This window comes from Nestor notabilis, unplaced genomic scaffold (assembly GCF_000696875.1).
Source record: "Nestor notabilis isolate BGI_N333 unplaced genomic scaffold, ASM69687v1 Scaffold30273, whole genome shotgun sequence".
NCBI lineage: Eukaryota > Metazoa > Chordata > Aves > Psittaciformes > Psittacidae > Nestor > Nestor notabilis.
The window spans coordinates 1-26,287 of NW_009923799.1; the positions used below are offsets into that span (position 1 = coordinate 1).

The window sequence follows — 26,287 nt, forward strand, 5'->3', positions numbered from 1 at the left end:
CTTTCCGCTGCTTTTCTGTGCGTATTTAATTTTTGGACTAAAATGGCCAGGAATAGTTTCCCCTTTTTAATCGCGGGGGTATTGCCATTTATGCGCTATTGGGTGTGTTTAGCTCGCAAGGGAATGGGTGTCTCATCCTTGCGCTCCCTATGTCAGAAGTGGGAATGACTGCCCTTTTCTTTAAAGATGCTCCTTTAACCCCTGTTCTAGCGAAAAGTTGTGATGAGGGAGTGGGGCTAGGTTTTAGTATATTTTTTTTAAATTTAACTTTCCTTCATACTTCTGTTAATGATAAATGCAATTATATAAACTCCCCATTTCTGCTCCAGAGCTGTCTAAGCTCCAGAGGAAGACATGGTGGTGGTGGGGAAAGTAGAAGAGTGTATGTTATAGCATTTACTGGAGCAAATAGCTGCAGCTTGAGTTATGCGGAGGAAGTGAGCCTCTTCAGAGAAGAGCTGTGCTTGCATGTGTATTTTGCTGTTTGTAAAGGGAGGTGTTCTCTATTTAACTGCTATCTAATGTACACCTGAAGTTTTGAAAGCCTGTTGTGTAATTCTGAGCAGTTATGTTTGTATCAGGTGCCTGAAGGAGCTGATCTTGCCGTCACGAGTTGTTTGGGTTTTCCAGCAAGTTCAGTAGTTGCAGGATTGGGTCTTGGGGTGGTCGAACTGGAGTGCAAGTCTGTCAGCATGAGAACCTCAGAAATGCACTGTTCAGCACTTCTTAACATGCTTGTTACCTCCTTGTCACATGCAAGTTGCAGCGGGAGGGGAAGTTGGAAATAAAAGGTGTGCAATTTAGAAACAGGACTTTAATGTGTGGCTGGCATAAGTCTTTGTTTTGTAACTGTATGTTCTTTTTTCAGCTTCCCTTCCCTTTTCCCCTGGACAAAATAAAGCTGACATGTTGATGTACCCAGCAAGTTTGGAGACCTTTTCAGAGCACTACTGAAAATCGGTAGTGTCTCAGCAGGGCTACTGGCCTTACTGGCTCAGGAAGTCCCATGTCCTTGAGTCATCTCATGGCTGGGGTATTTGTGTCATGCAGGAGCTCTGGGCAACTGAGTGTGTTTGGTTCTCAGGCTGTGCTCTGGGCAAGCTGTGTATTCCAGTCTGTCTCGGTAACAGGAGTATAGGAACTTGTGTTTTAAGTGAAATACAGGGAGTGAAGCTGAAGGAAACTGGGAAGAGGAAGACTTGTCAGAAAACTGTTTTACTGTTTGTATATAACATGATAAGTAAGCAAATTTGGTCTTCGGTTTTTGAGGTTTGATAGGAATGGTGGATGGAACCAGTGATCCTAGCAAGGTTCTTAGACTTCATTATCTAAATTAGCATAGAGGAATAGATTTTATTTTTTGTTTTGTTTCTGTTTTTGTTCTGATATTGGGAATATTCTAGAGCAAAAATAGCTCCATGTGGGGAGCTCTTACTACACAATAGTTTCCCAGAGCGAACCAGTCAATCCCTGTGTAGAACAACTGTTACGAGAATTTTTTTGAGGCAGATCTCAAACTGTCCTCTCCCCAGCATCAGTGTGTCTCTGATTTTGTGAGTATAAGTCACCCTTTGTAATCTGCATCATTTCCACTCCATCACAGAATCACTGAATCAACCAGGTTGGGAAAGACCTTCAAGATCACCGTGTCCAACCATTACACCAGGACTGCCAAGTCCACCTCCAAAATAAGTTACTAACATTATAATGTCCAAGTCATATCATCGGTTAATTCCTTCCATTTGAGCCATAATATGAACATTTGCATTAACCTATTTGAACTTTGGGATATTAAGTGCACAGAAGTAGTTACATGTTCAATAGAAGTCCATTTCCAATAGTGTTAGTTAATAAATAACTGTGCTTTCCAAACTTGTTTTCATCCAGGTTAAAGAAGAAGTTGAAAGAATTCAATGCTTGCTATAATTCACAACTGGCCATATGTGATCTTTGCATTTAGGGTTCTTCACTGAATATTTCTTATAAACAGTCTTTTGTCAGTTGCAGAAGAGTTGTATTTCCATTTGTATTGTGATTAGTACTGTGTACAACATGACTGGCATTTATGAATCGAAGTCCTGTTTCTGCAGATGTGCACCTCAGCAGCCTGACAAACTTGTGTAGCTCCAAGTGTTGCAGTGTCTGGATCACAAAACCTGTCTTTGGGGTGGCTGGACACTTGAGCTGTCCCACTCAGGCCCTTAGAAAGCCACAAAGCAGTTACTCCATCCAGGAAGCTGTGCTTATCATTCTGTGTGCTTCTCTTTCTCAATGCAGGCGCTTTGACTATCGTCCAAAACCTGATCCTTACTGCCAAGCTCGTTATACCTTCTGTCCCACTGGCTCTGCCATTCCAGTTATGAAAAAAGAGGACGTCATTGAAGTGTATCGATTACAGGCTCCAGTATGGGAATTCAAATATGGGGACCTACTAGGACATTTGGTACGGTGATGGTTCTGTTTAACAAAGTTGTAGCGGCACATTCAGCTGAGTTCAACAGCAGGTGTCAAGAATGGGAGCTGTAAGGTTGAGATGTGTTTGCATGGAAAAGCATTGGAGCACTCAAGCTCAGCTATCTATAGGAAGGATACCCAAAAAGCTGTTTCAAACAGAAGTTACAGAATTTAGCTCAGCTAAAGAAAAGAGCATGACCAGCACTGTTGGTGGGTTTGAATGTGTTCCCCTATGGAGCTTTGTCAGTGTTTTATATACCCACATCGTTACATTTGGGGTTTTTTTTCTGCACTAGAATTGAATCAAGAAAATACATTCATTTATACCCTTGTATCAGATGAAGTGCTTCCTTAGTGTATTAACTTTTCTGTTTTTAAAAACTTGCATACTTGCATGAACATGGATATCTGTCAGGAGTGGACAGCTGGCTGGTGAGAATTGTGGATCGTGGGGAGTTGGTTGCTTTCATGGATCTGTCTTGAATGTTATGATCAGTATTTAAGACTAATCATTAGACTTTATTTAAAACTGATCACAGACTTTCATATTTGCATGACTCCATGAATGGAGACTTTAATTAAAGAATCTCAACTTCAGTCATATAATTCAGTAGCATAATTAAGCTTCAAAGCACAATCCCTAGTGAATAAACTTTAGTGAACATGAAATACCAACATCAAAACCAAGCACATAGTCAAAAATGGAAATAGCTTCAAATATCACAGTTGTTAAATTAAGGTTGGATTGATTTATTTACAGCTTTTAAAAGAAATATTTATCTCATTCCTCTTGTGGCTTTAATTACTAAGATCTGGTTTTGGTAACTCTGTTCTGGTCTGTATTTCTTTGATACCCGTGTGAGACTGATTCAAAAGGAAACTTGAATTTTGAAGATGAGCTCTCACTGAGTATCTGGAGGCAGAACTCATACTGGATGGATAGACAACCGCTGAGACAGTGTGATAAAAGTATGTGTGTGATACAATCCAGTATGTTGTGTATCAGTGCTGCTGAATCCAAGGTGTTACAGGAACCTCTTCCCCTCTTCTAAATCTGTGACACAGCAGCTCCCAAGCATCTTATTTTCTGTACAGCTCAAGCTGAAGTAGTTTTTATGTTAAAGTTCTGGGGCTTTGGTGGTTTTTTTCTTTTCCAGAAAATTATGCATGATGCTGTGGGTTTCAAGAGCTCTCTAACAGGCAAAAACTATACAATGGAGTGGTATGAACTCTTCCAACTTGGGAACTGCACATTTCCACATCTCCGGCCTGGCATGGATGCACCATTCTGGTGTAACCAGGGTGCTGCCTGCTTTTATGAAGGAATAGATGATGCACACTGGAAGGAAAATGGAACTTTAGTTCTTGTGACCACAATATCAGGTAAGTTTCAGATGCTTTGGGTAGTTCTAATATAAAATATAGTCAGCCTTGTCTTCATGTAAAGCAGTATCTTTTAATTTATGTTTTGTAGGTTATTCACAATGTTAGTCACTGGTACTAATTTCAAACTGAAATAGTATTTCTGCATTCTATACAGAAAGTGGCCTGAGGCTGCTGCCTTTTGAACAAAACACCCTGAAGAGTTGTTAAATGAGAGTCATTTGGCGTTGCTGTACAAAAACATTGAGTCTCTTGAGTGTAAAAATAGAAAACAGCTTCTACAGAACCATTATGGACTTGTTTCACATGATTTCATCAAAACAAAACCTTCTATTGTGAAGTGACAGATGACTGCTGAGATAGAAAAACTGGTGGAAATGTGTAAATTACTGGGCAAACAAATAAGGCATATTTAGAAATCATCTCAGAAATATAAAGAATACTAATCTCTTCTTTCCATCTCCCCCATTATGTGTTATAAAAACTGTGCAAATGTCCCCAGTAATAGCTCTCTGTCATATGGTGTAGAACAAAACCAAGGGTTACACCTCTAAATAAGTGGATGATCACCAGAATAGCTTCTTTGTGCATACCAAACACTGGAATCCTAAAATGAAAAGGTCCTTTAAATAAATCTGGCTGATTACTGCAGTAATACAGTGAATGACTTACAAACAAAGCCCACTGAGGACTTGGAGAGTTGCAAATTTTGTGACCAAAGTGACTTACTCTGTGAAGTTAGCTGTGTACAGGGCACAGTGGAAAGTTACAGATAGTGTGATGTGGTGCTTTATGTTTGCCTGCATCCCCCTTCAGCAACTTTGCTGGACTTGGTCTCTAGATGATCTATCCAGTGCCAAAAGTTACTGTGAAAGAGGATGAATGGGTGCGAGCACAGATGAGATGCTGGAGCAGGTTGCCCAGACAACTTATGGATGCCCCATCCCTGGCAGTGTTCAAGGCCAGGTTGGACGGGGCTTTGAGCAACCTGGTCTAGTGGAAGGTGTCCCTGCCCATGGCAGAGAGGTTGGAACTAGATGATCTTAAGTTCCCTTCCAACCCAAACCATTCTGTGATTCTGTGAACATGAGCTGAACTTGCTTCCTTCAGAGAGCAGGCAAAAAACATCCCATTTTGTGGGAGAAGGCTTTAACGTATGAAACAGCTGGTCCTTTTTGCCTTTGTGAGATCCCACATTGCTCTTTGTCAGCAGACCGCAGTGAAGCAATCTCATTTTCTCTTAAAGCCCACTGGCTGTGTGAATGTTACTTAGGGGTATGTTTCTTCTGTGAAATAGGGCAGGATTAGCCAAAGTCAGGATTAGTCAAAGGGCTCAGCTGAGGTGCAGTGCTAGGACTGCAGGAAAAACAAAAGAAGGAAAATAAGCCCTGTGCTTCAGCTGTATTTTGGAGCAGAGGCTGGTGCGTCGCCCATAGCGAGCTACCAGAGAGATGAGTTAGAGATGTCTTCCTCATTCCAGTTGTGAAATCACCATCACCAGAGTGCTCCAAACATGTATTCTAAATTAAGAAATAGTCCTCAAGGGCTTTAAGTTTACTGGTCTTCACATCCCACTCATCATTTGGCTTTTAGTTCAACTTTGCTGTCTGAGGAGCTGCTAAAACAGCAGGTATCCCAGTCTAGGGTTTCTCTTGAGACATGAAACTTCTGCCCTGAGGATCTTTAAGATCCCTTCCAACCCAATCTATGAATTTCTGAATTCAGGTAAAACTTCAGGAAGTGCAGCAACGCCTGTTGTGCTGGTGAGCACTTTGTCAGCATTTCTGATAGATTGTGCCACCTGGACTGCTTGTCTGCATGGATCAAACAAAATCAGAAGTGTCATGGTTCCTTGATGTTCGGATGCTTTGGCATAGTAGCAGGAAATGGGGCAGAAAAAGGAATTACGGTTTAAATAACTTACATGTAAATACAGCTTTTTCAGCTGGGTATTGCTTCTCCCTCCAACCTAAGCCTTGTGTCCTTGTATGGTCAGGTAGCGTTGCAGGTAAACTTCTGCAGGGAAGGGAGGTGAACCTTGAAATAGATGGGAAATATTGTGAGTCATATATTTGTTACTTTGTCTCTGTAATAGTTACTTTCCTCTCTTACAGGAACCATGTTTAATGAAATGGCAAAATGGGTAAGACACGACAATGAGACTGGCATTTACTATGAGACCTGGACAGTTCAGGCAAGTCCTGACAAACAGTCAGTAGTGTGGTTTGATGCTTATGAATGCTCTAAATTTATACTGAGAACATACCAGAAGCTGGCTGACTTGGGAGCTGTCTTTAAGAAGATACAAACAAACTATACAAGCATAATTTTATTCAGTGGCGAGCCTGTTTATCTGGGAAATGAAACATCTATTTTTGGACCACAAGGGAACAAGACATTGGCAGCAGCTGTAAGGGACTTCTACTACCCTTTCAAACCTCATCGGACAGTCAGGGAGTTTTTTGTGGATCTTCTAAAAATTATTGATCGTGTCATCTTGAATCATCAGTTTTACCTCTTCTACAACTTGGAATACTGGTTTTTACCTATGAAGTTCCCTTATCTCAAAATAATTTATGAAGAGGTTCCATTACCTACTGGAAACAAAACATCCTTTGGCGTGTAATGGCTTACTGAAGAACCAAACTTGCCCTTATGTCAGAATATTCATAAGGATTTGGGACTGCTGCCATGACGGTGTTAGCGTTTCACTGGCAACTGTAAAAGTTGTGTTGGGAAGGCTTTGCTAGATCACATGAAAGACTTTGCCTTTTTTTTACTTACTACCTGTATAGCTTCAGTGTCTCTAACATGCCTGGCTTCTGCGTGACCTGTCTGAAGGTGGGCCAGTGCAGCTGCTCTTGGCTAGACTGCAGTGCCAGAGGGCGTGTAGAAGGCAGTCTGCCTGCTCTGGTCTCCGCATAGATGGCCATGTGGCCACAGATAGCACCTGGCCACCAACATGGTGGGACACAAGAATTACAAGGACCTTTTGGTCTGACCAGCTCGGCTAATCTGTGTGTTGGAGCTGACAAACCTGAGTGCCTGGATGTGCCCAGTTCCCTCAACATGTGCCTTACGTTGATGTTTCTGTATTTCTTGGGTTTGTACAACTGGGACCTATGAACTGTTCTTTTATTTGTGACATAGGTGTTCATCAGGGTGGGAAGGGGCAGAATCTACTAGAAGATGGCATGGGTGGTATCTTTTCCTCACTTTGCTTCCTTCACCTGCATTGTGAACACAATACAGATGGCTCTTCACAAGATTTGTGTGTGTTTTCTAGCACAGGTGGAAGGCAAACAGCCTGTTCTGGTGTTGGCATTGATGCATAACTGCAGTATTATAGCAGTCTCCTGCCTTGAAGTCTGCTCAAGGTTTTGATTAGATCAGTTTCATAGAAGTCATGTTTATATTGCTTTTAAATGTCTTTTAACAGCATTTACTATGAAAGAAGCAGTGGCAGTTTGTGGGGTGTTAGAGTTAAAAATCCACACTGGTCACAGATTTGCCTGTGAGAAGCGGGTACAGGCTCTGGCAGTGCTGTGTGCAGTCATGGTGCTGTGCTGGCTGTGGTGTCCACGAGTCCTGTGCCAGGTGACCCCTGGAGCAGCTTGGTAACGGGTTTCCTTTAAACCCAGTTGACCAAAGCAAAGGGAACACTGGCTTTCTGGAGAGCAGGGAGGTGCCTGTACTCTAAACATACCCCTGAAGCAGCATAATCCTCTCCAAGTGTACACTGCTTGCTTTATCTTTTTAACTAGCTGCAGAATGAGCAGTGCTGCTGCGGAGGTTATTGCTGCATCATGGCTAAGCAGTGACACAGGAGCCCAGCTCTGCAGTTTCAGTTGGCTTGGGCCAAGTTAAGAATTTGGTGCAGGCAAAGAGGGGAATACACAGTGATTTGATTCAAATCATAAGAATGGCAGAAAGTTAACCTTGTGTTAAGAAGTCACTAAAATTAATTAGTTGAATTGCATTATCATGTAATGGGATGAACATGAGAGTGCGAGATGAATGAGGTGATCAGAGTACCTCTGTGCTGCGGGGGAAAGCTGCTTATTAGTTTCACTTATGTTAAACTTCATCTTCTGCCTCACCTTGAAAGACTTTACTCTGCAGCCAAAGACACCAGCTCTTGCTTTAACCAGCTGAGAGACTCTTGTGAGGAATTTCCTAACTGATACTATGCCATCTAACATAATACTATCAAAATGGCTGTGAACAGTTAGAGCAAAGCATCCTGAAACAATTTGACTTGGAGGGCTCATACCACCTCTGAGAGTCAAAATCCCTTGAAGGGCTTGATGCTACAGGCCATGGGGAAGGGACTGTTCTAAAGCCTGTCTCTCGTCTGCTGCATGTAACAAAGGCTGTTACAGAGTTCGAAGAACAGCTTTTGGGTGCCTGAATCTCAAAGGGAAGAAAGAAGCTGGCCATCAGGTAGGCCTACAGGACCTTCAGTTCAGATACTCTTGCTGTCAGAGATTTCAGCTACAGGATTGGGAAATTGACTGTTTCCCTCTTTCCCCCACACTCCAAACACTCAAGTTTGTTTGGGGGAGGATTCGCGTGGCACTTTCTCTCTTAAATCCTGTTTCTTGAGGATAAGGCAGCAAAATGGGTCTGATGCTACATCCACCAAAGTTCTTGTCTCAATAGTGTTTAAATCTGGCTTTGAGATCCAGGCTGCCTGGTTGCACATCACGCAGTTCTTTCTTACAAACCATAAAAGACTGGTCAGCAGATGAGGTATGATACCAGGTATCACAACAGTCTCTCTCCATGTTCATGTAACAAACCGTGACAGCTGATCTTCATGCAAGAGCTTCATAAAATGGGAGACTATGCATTTTGTGTCATGTTGCAAGACCAGAAGGAGCAGATATTTTCCTGTGAAAGGTCAAGAGCTGTCCCAGTGGCTCAGCATTTTGCCAGAATTGCCATCTTACAAAACCCTGGGTGGAGAGCGGAGCAGAAAGCACACTGCAGTCTCCATTTCAAAGCATGCGAACAACAACGGCCAGCAGTGGGTGTGATCCTACAAGAAAAACCTAACAAAAGGGAGCAGTAGATGAACATACACAACATCAGAGGTTAATTGTGGTCTCATTGTCCTAGCTTTGATGCTATTAAACTTTGATCACACCTCCAAGGAATTTATTTCTACAGCACCTGTATTTTAGGAGGATTAATTTAGTTTGTAGTCTGAGCTACAGACACTGAAGTTCTGAGTCCCTTTAAGACTTCGCTAATTTCCTCATAAATCAATGCTCCAGCAGCAGCAGCCACACTTGTGTTTACCATTGTGTGTGCAACCCACTAGACCAGCCAGAGGTGAAGACAGATCTCTGAAGTAACATGACAAATTCTAGGTTTATAGTCAGGCTTACTCCAAATTCTGAAGAGGCCACATTGAACCCTACTTTAAGTTCACAGAAAATTAATTTGGACCACAGCAAAATTTTACCAATGATTGGGATATATGGAGCTAATGTATACCTATGTAGTCACATCAGTTTATGTGAGTATTGGTGAAAGTTTCTGACTGGGAGGAAGGAAAAAAAAAAAAAAAAAAGAGAAAAATTCCTACACCCTCCTCTCCCTTAAATTCTCAAGTTTGTAGCTTTAGGTAAACTACAGGAAATGACAAAGTTAATGTAAACAGCTGCTCTTAAATCACTCACCTTTTCACTTTTGATCTACTATCTCATGGAGCATGACTAGTCAGGATTACCCCAGCTGCTTTGCATCAACAGCTTTCAAGAGTGATTGTGTATCAAAAACCTGAAGCGATGTAGCACTTGCATCAGGGGTAAGGTTTGTGACTGCACATATTAACAGCAAAACCAGACAACCAAGCCAATACTGGATTGCCTGCTGAAAACAAGAAGAAATAAACTTGAGCCCAGGGAAAATTATTTTATACAGCTGTAAGACACTTGTGTTCATGTTCCTAGTGAACATCATGACAGTCTGTGGTACTCAGGTTACTAATTATGTCATGGTTTTTTACTTATTTTTTTATTATTTGTTCCAACATAAGAATTGGCAAAATAAGAATTGTACAAGATTGGCAAAAAACGAGAACTGTAGCTTTTCCTGAAGCCACTTACCACGTAAGCTTGGCCTGGGAAGTTTGTTTCATTGCTGCACTATTTGAGCTAAGGATGCTGTAATAAAAAAGCTGCTGACCTTCTGTGGAAGGGAGAGATCCAACAGAGGCTTCTCTGTGGGAAGCAGAGTGTTGGATTTCAGAGATGTCAATTCCAAAGCGGGGGAACACCGGCGCGAACGCTGTGCCTTGCCTCTCAGTTATTCCCACTACCACAATAGTAAGCAACAGGCTTGCCTTGCTGACACTGGGACACCGGCTGTCAAGGTTCAGAGAGGTTTTGGCTGCATTATGGGCAAGATTACTTCACACATTCATTTACTTCACACATTCATTTACTGATTTAGCAATTCCTAGTGTTTTACTCCACCTTTACCATGCAGGCAAACCCAGGAGTCAGAGTATAAAAAACACTGAGCTTTTTTACTGTTATGGACTAAATATATTGACACCTTTTATACAAATAAAAGCAAATTATAGTATTACAATGATTTAACAAATTCTAATACAAAAAAATGCGTTATTTCAGAAAATGCAATTTTTAAATCAAATCTCTAAAGAAACATACAACTCCCTTATAAAGATGTCCAGCCCACTGAGCACTGCTTGCTCAAAATAGTTACGAACTTAAATACGCTCTTAAGTGTATTACACTTAAACTATACATTTGGATGAACCTTCCCAAGTCAGAAATGAAGAAAATCTACTTATATTGAGGAGTAGCTGTACCGCTCACATGAGAAGAGGCTGCCTGCTAAGCTGAGCCTGGCCCATTGCCCAAGCAACTCTGCCTTGCTGATGACTTCCAAACATGTTCAGCAGCCACATGAAGACTTTAGTGTTACCCATCAATAATGGAGGAGAGAAAATAACATAACTGGCGGTGGTAAGAAATGAAGTCACAAGCCACATCCAGATCACAGGCAATACACTGCCTACAGCACTTACAGACTAAAAACTTTCTTTAATAAAACTGATGTACCGAATATTCAAAACAAGGTTTTGCCTATTGCTCTACTCCACGCAAGTTTACTGCTGTTAGCTTTTTAAATATGAAGTGATCGAGCTAGCTGAATTCAAGGTATACAAAATGATCATCTATCAAACATTCACTTTATACATAAATGTTTCCGAAACAGATTTACAGTATACAATTAGTTTATACAGCTTAAGCAACTGTTACAATGTCATTTCTCTCAAATTGACAGCAGCCAAAAGGTCTAAGGTTTTGTTAGAAGATTCTTGGTCATCACTTACTTAAATTTTAACCTTCACATCTCATGCTTTTCACATCCACATCATCACATTTAACACTTCAGGGTTCACATAATAAACTACACCTTATTCCATCTGACCCTATGCTGCAAAACTGGTTAATGGGCAAGAAAAGCTCATTAACTCCAATGTGGTTTAAATACAATGTATCTACATTTTTCCCCAGAATGCTTTCGTTTCCTGAGCTAGACATAAAATACCTTAAAACAGGTTTAGACACAGATCTGAGGCCCCATAAGCAAACTACATTAAAACGCATAGAGGGTAAGAAAAACCACACCACTTCTGGTAGCTCACGCTACTATTGGTTTGCACTCCAAATACATTTTAGATGGATCTAATAATCCACTGAATAAGGTAACAAACTTAATATTTTAGTTGTCTAAACTATGTTATTGTGTATTGCTCTTGCCTTTTATATATAAAAGAATTTATTATTTCACAGCCCACTAAATATGCCTCATCATCTCAATCTTGCCATCTAGATGCCTGGGTTTAGAACTGGTGTCTGTAGTCTGCGCCAGAAGCATGCAATTTATGCGTGGCTTTGTTTTGGTTTTAAGATCAGATCTCATTCTGTTCAATACGAGTATCTAAATGAAAGAACAGCCTATTAAAACTGATATTTTGCAGGTACATTTCCATATTTTAAATACATTTTTTATTTCCATTAAAGTTTGAGGTCACTATCAATGACAAACAACAAATCTAGAACAGAAAACGGATTTTCAGTTGGATAAAAAGGGGGTTTGAAGCTATCCACGATTTCTGGTTTTGAATCTGGATCTCATAAATAATTCTGAGTGAAAAATTAATTTTCTAATCAAACCATGAAGTAACTTACAGTAAAAACCGTATTATTAAATAAGCTTATACAGCAAATTGCAATATGGTAAGCTTGGGTTTAAGGTGGTATTCCATCTGCCCTGAAGTCTTTACCATGAAGGACTTTACCATGTGGGCATCATGTCCGGGAACCAGACTCTACCAAGATGCTTTGAAACTTCCCAGTGAATCTGCTCTAAACTGTATTTCTGATCAGGGATCAAAACTTCCTCCATAATGGAAAGCTGCGAGAGACGACCACCACACATCTTCACAAACTCAACAAAGGCACTGCAAGAGACTTCACATTCTCCGAGGCCAACGGCTGACAGATACTTGCAACGTTCTGCAATACGGATCAGCTCCTCATCCAGTGGCCGTAATCCGTTGGCGCACACAACCAGTTCAACCAACCGAGGACAAGTCATCCCAACGCGGCCAAGTACGTCTTTGCTTACCGATCTTCCAAAGTAAAGGTGAGTGACGGGTATTTCGTAACGAAAGAACGGGTCAAACTCTTCTTCGTACAAGAAAAAGTACATGACTAAATTTACTTTAGGAGAATGCTTGATGAAAGCGTCCCAGCTGCTCTTCTGAATCGTGTGGAACTGAGTCTGTCCGGGGTTCTCACTGACAACATCAATGCGCAAGTGTTCCAACCTGACGTGTTTTTCCGAAGACAAAGCAAGCAGAAGCTCATCGCTCAGCAGGTGGTAATTCAGCGCCAGCTCACGTAAGCCATGACACTGGTCAGCCACGCAAAGGATACCTGAGAAAAGAGAACACAGAATCATTGAATTGTCTGGGTTGGAAAGGACCTTAAGACCTGTGGGAGTGGATTCTCAGATGACAAACACAGAAATAGCATACTCTGACTGTTCTGCCCTTTGGTAAGGGCACATATAGTCATATACTTTTATTTTTGTAAAAGAGGCTTACTCATAATTCCTTAGCCTGCTCTGGAAGAACTGCTGTCCCCTCCTCTGGCTGACAAAGCAACCATGAATGAGATCTGTCATCTGAGGGAAGCAAATGGAAAATGAATGCTAGCTATTTCATTATAGGTACAAGTTGCTGCTGTCAGTATTTGTTCTTTCTAACAAAGTATTAATATTTAAATTTGGAAAAGCAACAGCAAGAGGAAAATAGAAGGAAAAAACACTAAAAATTAGAAGCAGTAACTCATAGAACAGCAATTTCCAGACTCTCCCTTTCACGAATCAATATAACGGGCTGCTCATGGCAGAGATATTAACAAAAAGAATTCAGTTCAGCCTTTAGGGTTCCCACTCATCCTATCTGCAGATACAAGCAATGGTACCATGCTGGTTAACAGTACTAAAATAAACCCAAAAGTACTAAAAAACATGCAGTCCTCCTTCCATGTGACTCAGAAAACTGCATGAAATTTGGGATATGGTCTTTCCATTAACAGAAGAGATGGGAACATCACATTTAATACGGAGCTGAAAAGCTTGAGCTCAACACACTACAGCTTTGAAGCAATGGGAAGAAACACACAAAGACAGCAGTTATTTTAAGATCCAGTTATTAAACTCAAAAGAGAAGCCTATACTGAGCCTAAAAACACTTTCTGAAATAAATTACTGTAAAAATACTGCATGACCGTGTACTCCAAAGAAGTACGTATTTTCCACCTGAGGATCTGCAAGAACACATTCATCAGAAGCTCTTTTAACTGTATAGAATACTGTCAAATACAAAAAGTTTGTTACATAAATTAAAAAAAAAAAAAAAAGGCAGAATTCAGATAAACAGAATTTTAACCCAACTCTTACTGCAACTATTTCTTATAAAAAGAATTTCTATATGTAACAGTACTCATCATTTCATTTGGGAAGGAAAGGGTGGGATCCAAGATGAAGAGAAAATACGGATTTTTAGGTTTTTTTTTTAAGATTGGAGTACAAAATTAAAACTAAGCTAACTATAAACTTGTGTGTACCTTCTGCACATTCCAGAGATAATTTCCTGGCCTGAAATAATGAAGTTATTCTAACAGCAGTACTCCCAGAAAAGCTATTCTGACCACTGCCTTTAAGTGAACTCAAGCATGCTGCTTCACGATACCTAGAGCTGTTCGCACATGAAATATTTTAAACAGTTTCAAGATCCACATATATTGTCACATCACTGACTAATGCAATGCAAAAATGGAAGAACGGGGGTTCAACTTGCTGTGACTTTTGATGGGTCAAAGACTGGATATCCACATAACATTCTGTCAATGAAGTTACATATCCTGCACATAGAACTGACCATGCACTCAGTGTAGACAGTTACTCGAGGGCCTGCCTGGAGCCCACGCTGTTCACAGAGCATCCCTCAGCCAGCACTGCCTAAACCTGTGTGTCACTGAGAGGTAAATCGCTCCAATACCATACAGCACGGATTTGCATCAAAGAAATCCCTCTACTGAACTGCTGATGCAGACCCACCCAACAGCTACTCTTCTCCCCTACTCCCCCATCCAAAAAGAAGCAACTCCCTGCCCCCAAAGCACAGCAGAACGGCTTTCGATTCACCCCGTTCCAACAGCTAGTATTTCAGGTAATAAACAACAGCATATCAATGTGGATTTAAAAATTAACATTATTTTTTTTTTTACAAGTTACTATTGCAGTTCTAATGCAAATTAAACTTCAGAGAAGAAACAGCAAACAGCAGAAACTTCAGATATGCTCACAAAAATTAGAAATACATCACTGCCTTTGTTTCACCAGCTCAAACCCAAACATCCCTCTTTGTACAGTAACTCAGGGATTATTCAGAGCATCCTTTGGAAGAAATTAACAGCTTGGTATCAATCTTTCTCCTTTATCCCTGTAGTACTGGAGTCTCCCTTGCACTACCTTGCATTACTCTTCTGTCCTTCAGTAACAAATTTCTTGAGAGCTAATCCAGTAATGAGGGACTCTTCATTAGGGACTCCAGTGGTAGGACAAGGGGTAATGGGTTTAAACTTAAACAGGGGAAGTTTAGATTAGCTATAGGAAGAAGTTCTTCACAGTGAGGGTGGTGAGGCACTGGAATGGGTTGCCCAAGGAAGTTGTGAATGCTCCAACCCTGGAGGTGTTCAAGGCCAGGCTGGACAGAGCCTTGGGTGACATAGTTTAGTGTGTGGTGTCCCTGCTCATGGCAGGGGGGTTGGAACTAGATGATCTTAAGGTCCTTTCCAACCCTAACTATTCTATGATTCTATATTCCACCACACCCTAGCCTGCAATCTGAAGGCACGTTATACCATTTGAAGTGCATCTGTAAGTAATTAGTTTTGCATAACTCATGTCCCTTCTGGTTCAATTAATGTTTTTCCACATTTATGGCAGCCTACTAATTATAATATTCCCCACAGAAAAAAATCCAGGTAAGTCTTGGTGCTCAAAGTTTTTAATTTTCCTTCAAGAGGTGTCCAAGCCCAAGGAACTGACTCACTCTGTGCAGCTACAAATTACTGCTGGAGCCTCTTCCCCTTGACAGACACATTACAGCTCCTGGACTTCTCAGACACATGGATTCTCAAACAAAATTTTAAATCAGAAGAGGCAGTCACTCAAGCTAATTTCAACAACCTACAATTAGAAAGCTTTGAAGGAAATAACATTCCAGTTAACATGTTGGTGAACTCCTTGCTGGACAAACCTGCTGCAAAACAAACCTGCATTTTCAGGAATTCTTTATACAAAACCAAACACAAGGTTTTGTCTGAGACATTCACCTGCAAAAGGTATGTGTTTGTATTTTGTTATCACTATAGTAACATGCCCTCTGCGACAGTATCATTTTCCCCACATATTAGGAGGTGAATTTTACATACAATATACCTAATATTTACAGTTGCAATATACTTGCATGAAGAAAGCTGTGGTGACTACAGCAGTTCCTACTCATCCTCAAATGAGGAACTGAATTAAGTTGCCAGCACCTCATTTACAATTCCTCTTCCATTTCTCAGGGAAAAATCTGTAACTGTCAAGTTAATGAGCTGTGAATGAATCTTAAACTTGCTGTGCATTGCACACATCTTCCACAAATGTTAATTCTATGAACCCCAACAATCCTCAGCGATTTCATTCTGATACAAACTGGCTTCATTCTTGCCACAAACACGCTTAGACTGTTAATGAAGTACATTGGTAATGACAGAAGTTCTGCACATCTCAGTCTCATCTCCCTGTTGTTGATACTGTTTGCACTTATACTCCAGTAAAAGATTAAACTGCTTTCTTTCAGAATGACTAAACCAGCATCTTCATAATCCATTACACTGCAGCACTCAAACCCCATGCATAATGAACTGCAGAAAAGGAACTCATGTTCCAAAAAGCTTAATTATACTGGAATACTTAAATAGTCACTACAGAAGTAGTGCACCTTCAAGTCAATATATATGCCTTTAAGTCCCACAGGAGGTTAGTTATTTGTCCAGAACAGGCATGCACTGTTTTATTATTAGCTCTGTAGTCACTCTGCAAGTGGTAGGATGGATGGATTGACAAACAGTTGAATTAGTATTTCATTCAGTGACATTTTCTGTAGATACCACATCCATCCTCACGCTCACCCCACCTCTATTTTTTCAGGGCTTTACCAGTTTCAGACAGAATTTAACGAATGCATTTCATGTTTAAAACCAAACCAAACAAAAAAACCAAACCACAGTAGCTTACCAGCTGGAGAAACATGAGGACAACTGCTCATTTTGAGCAGTTTGAGAGTGTCGCTGTTGTTAGCCACTAGCACTTTGAGAGATGGATCATCTACTGGTGTATCGTCAATCTTAAGTGAAGAGAGGGATTTGGAGTTTACGAACACCACTGTCAGTGCAGAGATAAAGTGAGACTGGAAAAAAAGAGCACAAAGGAAAAACTAGTACCTAAAATAAACATCTCAATGGTTTTACACTGTGCACAGCAGTCCTAGTTTTATTTTACTTACTGACAACATTTTCTGGAAAAGCATTCCTTTGATATTGCATAATTAAAAACTAATATTAAATTTTACATATTTTTGAGTAGAGAAAATATAATAACTTTTTGCTATCAGTCCATTTATTTGGCAAATCAGAATGTCTAACAATAAACATAAATCAAGAACCTGGCCCAAGATAATCCACTACACAAACCTAAATCTATAGGAAGACCACGAGTGAAGAGAAAGCCTACAAGCCCTAATTTTGAGGGCAACTTGCAAGTCACACTTGAAAAGAAGCATCTTTGAACAGGAATTCCCACATGGCAAATTATGCTGCACTGGTGAGATGCAAACACAGTCAAGACTGGCAACCCTACCTATACTGTTAAGATGTGTCCAAAGCCAAATACTACTACTGCCTGCCTATCATCCAGACAAGAGAATTCAGGGTCTGAATGGATTTGTCTTGGAAAGCAGAGTGGTGCAGTCTAAACAGAGCCAAGGAGCAGATGATCAATTAATTATGGATTACGCAGCAAGTATAATGGGGGTCCAGGGGCCCAGGTTGTTGTTCTTCAGCATTTCTATGTAACCACTGAAATTTCCAAGGCAGAGCACCTGAACTTGAGAAACACAGACTATGGAGCAGATGCAGCAGTGCTTGTAGAAATCATTGATGGTATAAAGGAAGCAAATAATAAGCTTATCTTCATGATTTCTTACAGGATTTACTGAACAGAAGACTTAAAAAAGTACTTCCTCCATGCACCAAATTAAGTATCCCATAAAATTACCTGCTACTTTGACTTCAATATGGTTTCACTGTGAGCCACATGCACTTACAGAATCCTGAATAGAGTTATGTGAAATAAGGCCTGGCAACAGTATTAGCTCATTCTTATCTGATATGTGTGTGGGTTTTGGTAAAACTCACACACACTCAGATTTAGAGCAGGAATTAATATTTTCACATTAACATAAACTGTCAAAATCAGCTAATGCAAATGGAAACAGAAAGTTCAAATCAGAAGTATTAGGCATTTTGGCTTTAGGGACCACTCCCAGCTGTACTGACAACATACTGATTATATATGTTATGTACAGAAGAAAAAAGTGCTTTAATATTTCCACTCTGTATTCTGAAAGTGTTGGTACTGTGGTTTTATTCTCTGCATTTAGAATGTAATTCCCTTCACTAAGAAGGCTGTTAAATAGAAAAGCAAAGGAAGTTAACCATCTTCACACAAAGAGGAAACCATACAGTTTGAAGCACTAATGAAGACGGGCAATATACTGAAGTGGAAAATCTGTAGATTCAATGTCTTTTCAATATTGCCACGTATGTATCCCATAGTAAGATTCTTTAAAAGATTCATGTAGAATATGCTTAGTGAAAAGACTACACAACACAATGCTAAATAGGATTTACAAATATTTGCCAGATGTCACATCACTTGAAATCAGAAAAGTACCAATGGAAGTAATGCAAAGTAGTTCAGACTTCCAATACAGTCTGATAAAACAAAAATGAAACGTGTGGTGTTACCCATTTTTCAGATGCAATCGTCTTTGCCTGTTACTAACAGCTTCCCATAAGAACTTATTAATAGTCCAATTCATTAGTGGACTAGGAAAATTTAAAAAGCATTGCTGGTCCCGTATGCTGGTGACAACGTTACTGGTGCAGTGAACATCAAAAGACAAATTATGTCTAGAGCTGATTTTGGCTTATTTTCAATATATTTTTTAAAGGCCATATGTGAACCAATTCAGCACAATAAAATAGCAACCCTGTATCTTAGAAGCCTTGAACTGAATACGACCATAGCATGAATAACTGCAAATAATTATTCAGCAAGCTAAGATCATAACATATCCCTCCAGTGAAAACTAAGACAGACAGCTAAAACAGCATTCAGACTAAGAAATAAAGTAAGAATCAAGAGCTGAAAGGAGAAAATATTTCTAACAGTGGTTTCGCCATGTTCAGGTTTTCTTACAGTCACTTCTCAAAGCAGATCAAAAAAGAGAAAAAAGCGTAGAAAAAAATAGCTAAAATCTGGAAATCCCCTTTGAAAATTAAGGATTAAAAATACATATTCAAGAGAACTACATGGCTGTGATCACTGCCAAGGACAGTAATTGATAATCCTTCTGTAACTAACCTTGCTTAAGCCCTATAACCTACTTCCTTTCCTGAGGCTGTCGCTAGTTCTTCCTTATCCTTGTTGCCATCATCAGCAATGACGTCACTGAGATCCAGCTAATAGTCTAGCTCTGTGTGGCCCTTCACACGCATGTGAGACTGGATTCAAGAACTGAGGCTGTTAGACATCTAAGGTATCACTGTCATAGAATAAGCAGTCCAGGTTACCCCAACCACTCTCCTGCTCCTCAGCAATAGCACACTTCTACCTCACTAGCAGGAATTCTTGTTTAGAAACACATGTAAGAGATTCATTGTCATCTATAGTAGATGCATTTTAACCAAACCTGTTAAAAAACATGTTTTGGTAAATATGCAAGGTAAAAATCTGACAGAAAATTTCAGAAATACAGTGTACTTTGCCTAAGAATCTGACACTTGACTGTGTGACATGAAGTACTGAAAATCACAATCATATGGCTTTCTAAAGAGAGCTCATTGAACATATAATCCCTACAGTAAGTCCACATGGATAAAACTCTACCATTCATTTAACTGAAACAGTCTCCTAAACATCCCCACAGTCCCACAGTATAATTATACAGACACAAATCATCTACCCTCCTGACTTGCATCATGTTGCTCAGTATTACATTGAGGTCAATAGATAAAAGGACCTGGAAGAACAAAGTCAGAACTAAGTTCTCACATGATGCAGAGAATGAGTGAAACTTTAGTTATCCATCTTAGTACAACATCTCAGTTCCTCCCTTTAATAGAGCTCAATAATAAAGCTTTCTTTAACTGAAGATGCATATTCTTACAATTAGGTTTTTCATAAAGTTGTAGGAATACTGCATGGAACACTGACATACTTTGCTATAAAAAAAATATATGTATAAAAATACCTTTGGTAAATCCATGAAGCTTGGCCGTGCAGTTGAAATTAACCCAAGTGTTTTCAGAGAGCAATTCACAAGCTGTGATAAAATATCACAAGCCGCTTCTGCAGATTCTTTGCTACTGTCCACCTTAAAACAAAACAGATTTATTGCTCAGAAAACATTGCATCAAACACTCTTTACAAAAAGCAAAGTAGAGCAGATACACTTTAATGTCTTTTTTTCACTTTACAGAACATGGGTTTGATCAAGTCTACCATAAGCCATGCTAGCTTGCCAGCAACTGATCCAAGTACCAATGAATGTCCATTTTCTGCTTGAACACAAGCTGAAAAGCCTCATTTCAACAATTCAATCTTTCTTTGCCTAGAAAAAAACCCCTCACGTTTTCAGCCTTGACAGAGTAACACTCAGTATTACATTCACTTACTTGTGATTACCCTTGCTACTTAGTATTCCCTGTGATCTAGTGTTGATTCTACAACACTGAAGAACTGAAGGGACACATTTAAGAAATTTTGTGGGTATTTACCCTACCAGTGAAGGGCATCTGAATCCTTCAAAATCACTTGGTGCAAAGCAATACAGACAGGAGATAGCTCTGGAAGGTCATTTCAATACTGCCATAAATATTCTTTACTTGGACACTGATAAAAGCCCTGCAAATCTTGTGGTAACAGTTTGTATCTGGTATTGCATGAAGTAGTAATAAACATGATCAGGTAGAGGTTGGTAATCCCAGCTACCAACATGCTTGTGATTCCTACATTAAAAGTGCCAGATCCCAGAAACAAACCACCAGTATGTCCATTTGGCTGCAGAAGTAATTTCTTTTCCAAATTTGTCACTTTGCTGATGCATACACAGCCATGACTGTTTCACAGCACTCTTCCAAAACAGCGACATGCAGGCCAATGTTAAAGGTTTTTGTCTGCTGAAAATAATTCCATGATTTCAAAGACAGTTCTTGGCCAAGCACCATCCTGTGCAAATCCCACAGTTTTCCAGTTAACTGAAATGCAGCTGTGCCGAGTAGATGCCGCACACAGACAACCCCATTCAATTTAGTACTAAAACTGCTAGTTGCTTATTAGTAGTACTGAAGTAGCTCTCTGTACATTAGATTTTTTCTACCATGAATATCAGACCCAGCTCCCTAGAGGATGTGAAACGGGAAAACACTCAATTTATGCATCCTGATGAAACATAATTCTGAGGCAGGTACGCAGATGTACAGTAGTATCAGAACTGAAGTGTTTCTTCCCAGTCATTGAGGCAGAATTCTAAACAGCTAAGATGTTGCAAGAAAAAACAAAAAATCAAGCACCAAACAAGAAACTCCCCACCTAACTGAATTAAAGCAATGAAAAGTTATGCTCAGAACTGCTATTACAAGTTTTGGTCCTGAAAACATATCCAAATAAAACAAATGAATTGGGAGGTAACCTCCATGTCTATATATGCCCATTCAGAGAACCTGTTTCTGCAGTATACTAGGCCTCAAAACAAGGTCTACCACACTGAGACCTGCTGTTTTTCTTTTGAAATAACTGACAATCCTAACCACAAAAATAACATCATAAGCCTTTCTTAAAATTCAGTGATGTTCTTAATTTTCAACGCATTAAAATGTTCTGATCACAACTGTCAATTACCCCTTATCATCAGTTTTCTAATTACTGGCATAAACCATATGTCTCATGCTTTGGTATTTGTTAGAGATGAACCATCAAAACTGTCTCAAAATTACTGGAGATGTTTCTTTAAAGCACTCTGAATAAAATGCAGGGATAAAAAAAGAACCAAGTTTAACAAATGCTTTTATTTTCATAAAAATTGTTTAAAAGCCTATAGGATACACTACCTTGAAGCTTACATACTGCAGGTGATTGGAATGCCTCTTTATTATTTGCTTGATTAGTTCAGGATGTGTAGCCCTCAAGTAAGATGTAGCTGGTTGATTCAGTTCAAACTCAAAACATCTCCAGAGATCAGGCATATGAAACACTTGGTTCCAGCTTCGGCAGACCTGTGATGCATGAGCACGATCCAGAAGGGGCAAGTACTGGAACACCTGTAGGATAATGTCTTGAAGCAGGTTCGCCCAGTCTGGACTCTGCACAACTATGGTTTTCTCGTCTGTGACCTTGTGTCTCTTGGATTCTTTCTCAGTTGTCTCTTCAGATGAACTGCTGTTGGCCTCAGTAGTTTTCCTTCCTCGTTTCATTCTATAAAAATAATAATAATAAAAAAAATCTACACATTTTGTAAATGTAACAGTATGAATAAAAAAGTGATGAGGTGAAAAGGTATGCTTTCTGTAACGACACTTTTGCAGGTTTCTTTTTCCTCCCTTATACAGAGAAGACAAAAAGAAACAAAAAAAAACCCACTCAAACCAACCCACAAGTAACAATGATTTTGAAGTGGCAGTCCAAAAATAACAAGGAAGGGAAATGTCAGGCAAGAAAGTAAGTAACAAGTGCGTGCATGTTTGCAGGCACTGCATCTTGCAGAAATTCTACCTATCAAGTTCATATTTATTCCCAGAAAGAACGTTTATTTATTTTTAAAAAGGTTACTTCGATATGCACCTATTTTAAATCAGTACCCTTAAAAACATATTTCATCAAGAACGTTGGTGTGCTTCCAGTTTTCCATCTAACTAATAAACAGGGATTATGAAAGATTTCCAGTAACAGTCTGCAAGCTGCAACCCACAAAAAAAAAAAAAAAAAAAAAAAAGTTTACAAAAGAGTGGGAAAACTTTCTTCAAAATTGTATTAAATACAAGCCTGAGGCAAAAGGTTATCTCATTCTCAAGAGCATCCGTAGTACATACCTTATATTACATTATTAAAGAGGAAAAAAATCCCACCACTACATAGATCTGAAATAAATCTAGCGTTGCATTTTGATCAAATTGTGTTCTTTTATACATGCCAGCTTCCAACAGAACTTGCTGCCAACTATGTATTTTAAAAAGCCTCAATGCAATGCATACCATGTCCTAAAGGCTGACGAATGAGCCCTCACACTAAACTACAATACATTCAACTCTAGTCTCTAAAAAGCTGAGAGAATCCAGGGGAGGGGTGGGCTTGACATGTATAAACACCTCCCAAGCCCCCACGATTTCTGCAAGATAAACATGTACTTCATACATACTAAAATCATTCTGGTTTAACATTCAAATACAATTACATGTATAAGATCATCACATCCCAGTCCATGGGGGACCTGAACACTTAACTTTCCTCGCTATGTACTGCAACTAAGTATTCAGAAGTCTTTTTTAAACCAAAGTGTAATAGATATACAACTGAAAAATTACAGTGTTTATCATCCAGTGCATCACAGGTTATTTTCTCAAAGCCAGCATCTCCTTACCTATCTTTAAAGCACTTTAACCTTACCTACTCACATGACAAAAGCAAACTGTCACTTAAGGTCTGAAGCTATTCACGAAAGGATGTAAACAAACTCGAACATACTGTCCTGAAAGACTGATGAACAGAATTTGTCTTTTGATTTTCTTCAACTTCATTTTTTAATCCCAGTGGCACTTAAGGGCAAGCATAAGATGAAAACACTACTGGGCAAAAATCTCTACATTTACTGTGATTCACAGCTCATGACTATGAGACGATGCAAAACACAACTCCTGTGCTGAAACAAGCAGAAAGTTCTGCTGCTGAGCCACTAACTTCACTGGTACAGAAGAAAAGCAAGAAAACTGAATAGTAACTTAGAACCATCTGCAACTAGCAAAAAGATGAAGGAACTGGATTTTGAAACTGTTGAAATCGAAAAAATAAACCTAAACCTAATCAAGAATTAGACGTGCAAATCCACTGCAAACCTGCCACGTTTGTCTTTGAGACAACTAGTAAGCACAGTCCCAGAATATTATTTGTAATAAACTAGTCTGAAATGCAACATTCCTTTAAACTTTAGGCTAAACAGATATTCCTAACAACTAGGTTATAACAAGCAATTACCATGTGCAAGCTATTCGCTTGCCAGATTTGGGATGGTTGATGTCTTTAAGTCTTTCCAAAGCCATCTCTTGTTAATCTATCAAAAACTACACAAGGTAACTGTTAGAATTTGCATTCCAAGTCCTCCTTTACAGAGATCCTGCCTTACCTTTTGCTAATAAGGTAATACATGTGCGTGAACTTCCTAGTTAGGTAGGCTGCTTTTATCCCTGCTTTAGGGGGGCAAGTTCTGTATTTTCTCCCTTATCACATTCTAGGGGCTATTGTGCATGTACAGTAGAGCCGATTCACACACGCAGCATGTTCACTGTAACTGATCTTTTCAAAGACAAGAGTGCTAGATCTGACACCTTTTTTATTTTCTTCCGAAAAGACCGGGAGTGAGCTGCCACTGACAAAAACTGTGACTCTCTGTGAATTTTTCAGCTGGAAAATGAACTTCTGAGAGATGGCTGACAGAAGTGGCCCAGGTCATCCACAGCCAACTTACAAGTTGCACTTCTGAGCTAACTTGGATGACTTCTAAAGTAGTTAATATATGGTGGTTACAGATTAAAACCCACTCTTGACGTTGTGGGGTACTATCCCCAGTTTTTACAGCTAGCCAACATAGAAAAAAGGCAATTCTGCCATCACGACAGCCATACTGATGATGGATTTCAGGTCACAGTCTTCCAAAAAAATAAGATGCTATGTGCTTTAAGTGCCATGGCTTGAAAAGCAGGAGATGGGAAAATACATCTCCAGACAAGTTTTTTGTTACTGACATCTCGAATGCTCCTGTAATTGGAAAGAGTAGTAATAAATTTTTAAAAGTATTTCCTTGTGGAACCTCTTTCCAAAGAGAGAAAAAAAGTCTAAGCTCAAGACTAAAAAATATTACTTAAAGAATTGACTGTTTTATGATCTAATTTCTTATTAATTTGTTCATCTAATTTTTGTCATCTTGTTTCAGAATTTGAAGTATTAGAATAGCTTTTTAAAAACATAACTGGTTTCAACTTCTTAACATGCCTAACAATAAAACAAATGCAAAATTGAAAGAATGCAGATGTGTCTACAGAAGTTTCTGGAGTCATATAATAAAAAAAAAAAAAAAAAAAGAAAAAAAACCAAACAAAAAAACCCCAAAACAGTTGAAAGGTTAAAAGAATAAACCTTTCTGCAAATTTAATGTAGGAAGAAGCAAATGTAATCAGGCAGTTCAGTTCACTTTGTTTTATGTATCTGATAGTCTAAAGATGTAACCATTTTAAATCCAAGGCCAATGGAAATAACTTTCCAGTGAGGAAGACGGTGATGCTGGCATTCTACACTGGTTGTATAGGCACAACCAATTTTCCAAACACTGACTGCTTATCACTTCCTATAAATGCTTGAACCATCAATCCTGCTTTTAACTCTCTCAGACGTACGCAGGAGACACTTCATCGGTGATCAGTTTTACCACGTTGCTGCTATAATCAACTTTGCTTTAAAATCTCAGGAAAGCCAAAAAGCCAGGAATACCCAACTCTGCCAGGACAGAAAGATGAGTGAAATCAGGATGCACGAATCTTTAAGACATTCCAAGCTACTACAACAACTTGTTTCAGAACTCGGTGTTCTGAACTCCGCACCTGGGTGCAACCCACACTATCTTGTTTGCAATACAGTCATGTTCAACCATAATCACACAGTTCAGTCACCAAGTAGGAGGAGCAAAGCACATGCTTAACATTGTTTTTATTGCCGAGTGAGGTGCAGACAGGATAGTTCCATAAAAAGAAAAAAAAACAAACAAAAAACCTCAAACAAAACCCAAAACAAACAAACAAACCAAAACAAACAAACAAAAAAAAGTCAAAACCAACGAAACCGAAACACCAAAAATCCCCTAAAAATACAAACCAAACCCCAAGCAACTGCGCACGGCTGTTTACACCTACTACTAACGCTTTCCCACGAACAACCCTAACTGAGCTCGTGGTGTTGCTTTACACTTGAAGTAAAGCTGTTCCAGAAATAAAAGGAGTGCGTTAATGGGGAGAACAGACTTAAAGACCCCTAATCGCCAAGAACGACTAGTTCTGCTGGAAACGACGAGGGTTTCACAATTTACTACTGTTATCATGAGAAGGCTGCGAGGCAGCGACACCCTATAAATACGAACGGCTGCGCCTTAAGCCCCGCTACTCCCGGAGAAGCTTCACCTCAGGGTCAGCTCCTTCCGGCTCGGCCCCAGCCTGCGGGGGCTCCACTCCCGGGCAGG

General features: G+C 39.6%; 2 protein-coding genes across 2 annotated transcripts; one reads left to right on the forward strand and one right to left on the reverse strand.

Annotated features, from left to right (window-relative positions):
- Positions 1-2,277: 2,277 nt before the first annotated feature.
- CLN5 (ceroid-lipofuscinosis, neuronal 5) lies at positions 2,278-6,463 on the forward strand (the record flags this gene model as incomplete). The annotated part of the gene is made up of 3 exons (XM_010012329.1): positions 2,278-2,443; positions 3,612-3,837; positions 5,952-6,463. Coding segments are annotated over 3 exons (904 nt in total), but the record flags the coding sequence as incomplete, so codon positions are not given.
- Positions 6,464-12,177: 5,714 nt separating this feature from the next.
- Positions 12,178-22,262, reverse strand: FBXL3 (F-box and leucine-rich repeat protein 3). Its single transcript, XM_010012328.1, has 4 exons — positions 21,900-22,262; positions 20,042-20,164; positions 16,744-16,915; positions 12,178-12,821 (listed from the first exon to the last, which is right to left on the reverse strand). The coding sequence occupies exons 1-4, from the start codon at positions 22,260-22,262 to the stop codon at positions 12,178-12,180; spliced, it is 1,302 nt and encodes a 433-aa protein (XP_010010630.1).
- Between the last annotated feature and the right edge of the window lie 4,025 nt (positions 22,263-26,287).

Bases quoted from the DNA above. Each gene is read 5' to 3' on its own strand.
- FBXL3 (XM_010012328.1), bottom strand. From the start codon at position 22,262: ATGAAACGAGGAAGGAAAACTACTGAGGCCAACAGCAGTTCATCTGAA. The intron at 16,916-20,041 runs GTATTTTTATAC...CTTTTTTTCCAG, and splicing joins GCTTCATGGATTTACCAAAG to TCTCACTTTATCTCTGCACT. The intron at 12,822-16,743 runs GTAAGCTACTGT...CTCTTTTCTCAG, and splicing joins TCCTCATGTTTCTCCAGCTG to GTATCCTTTGCGTGGCTGAC.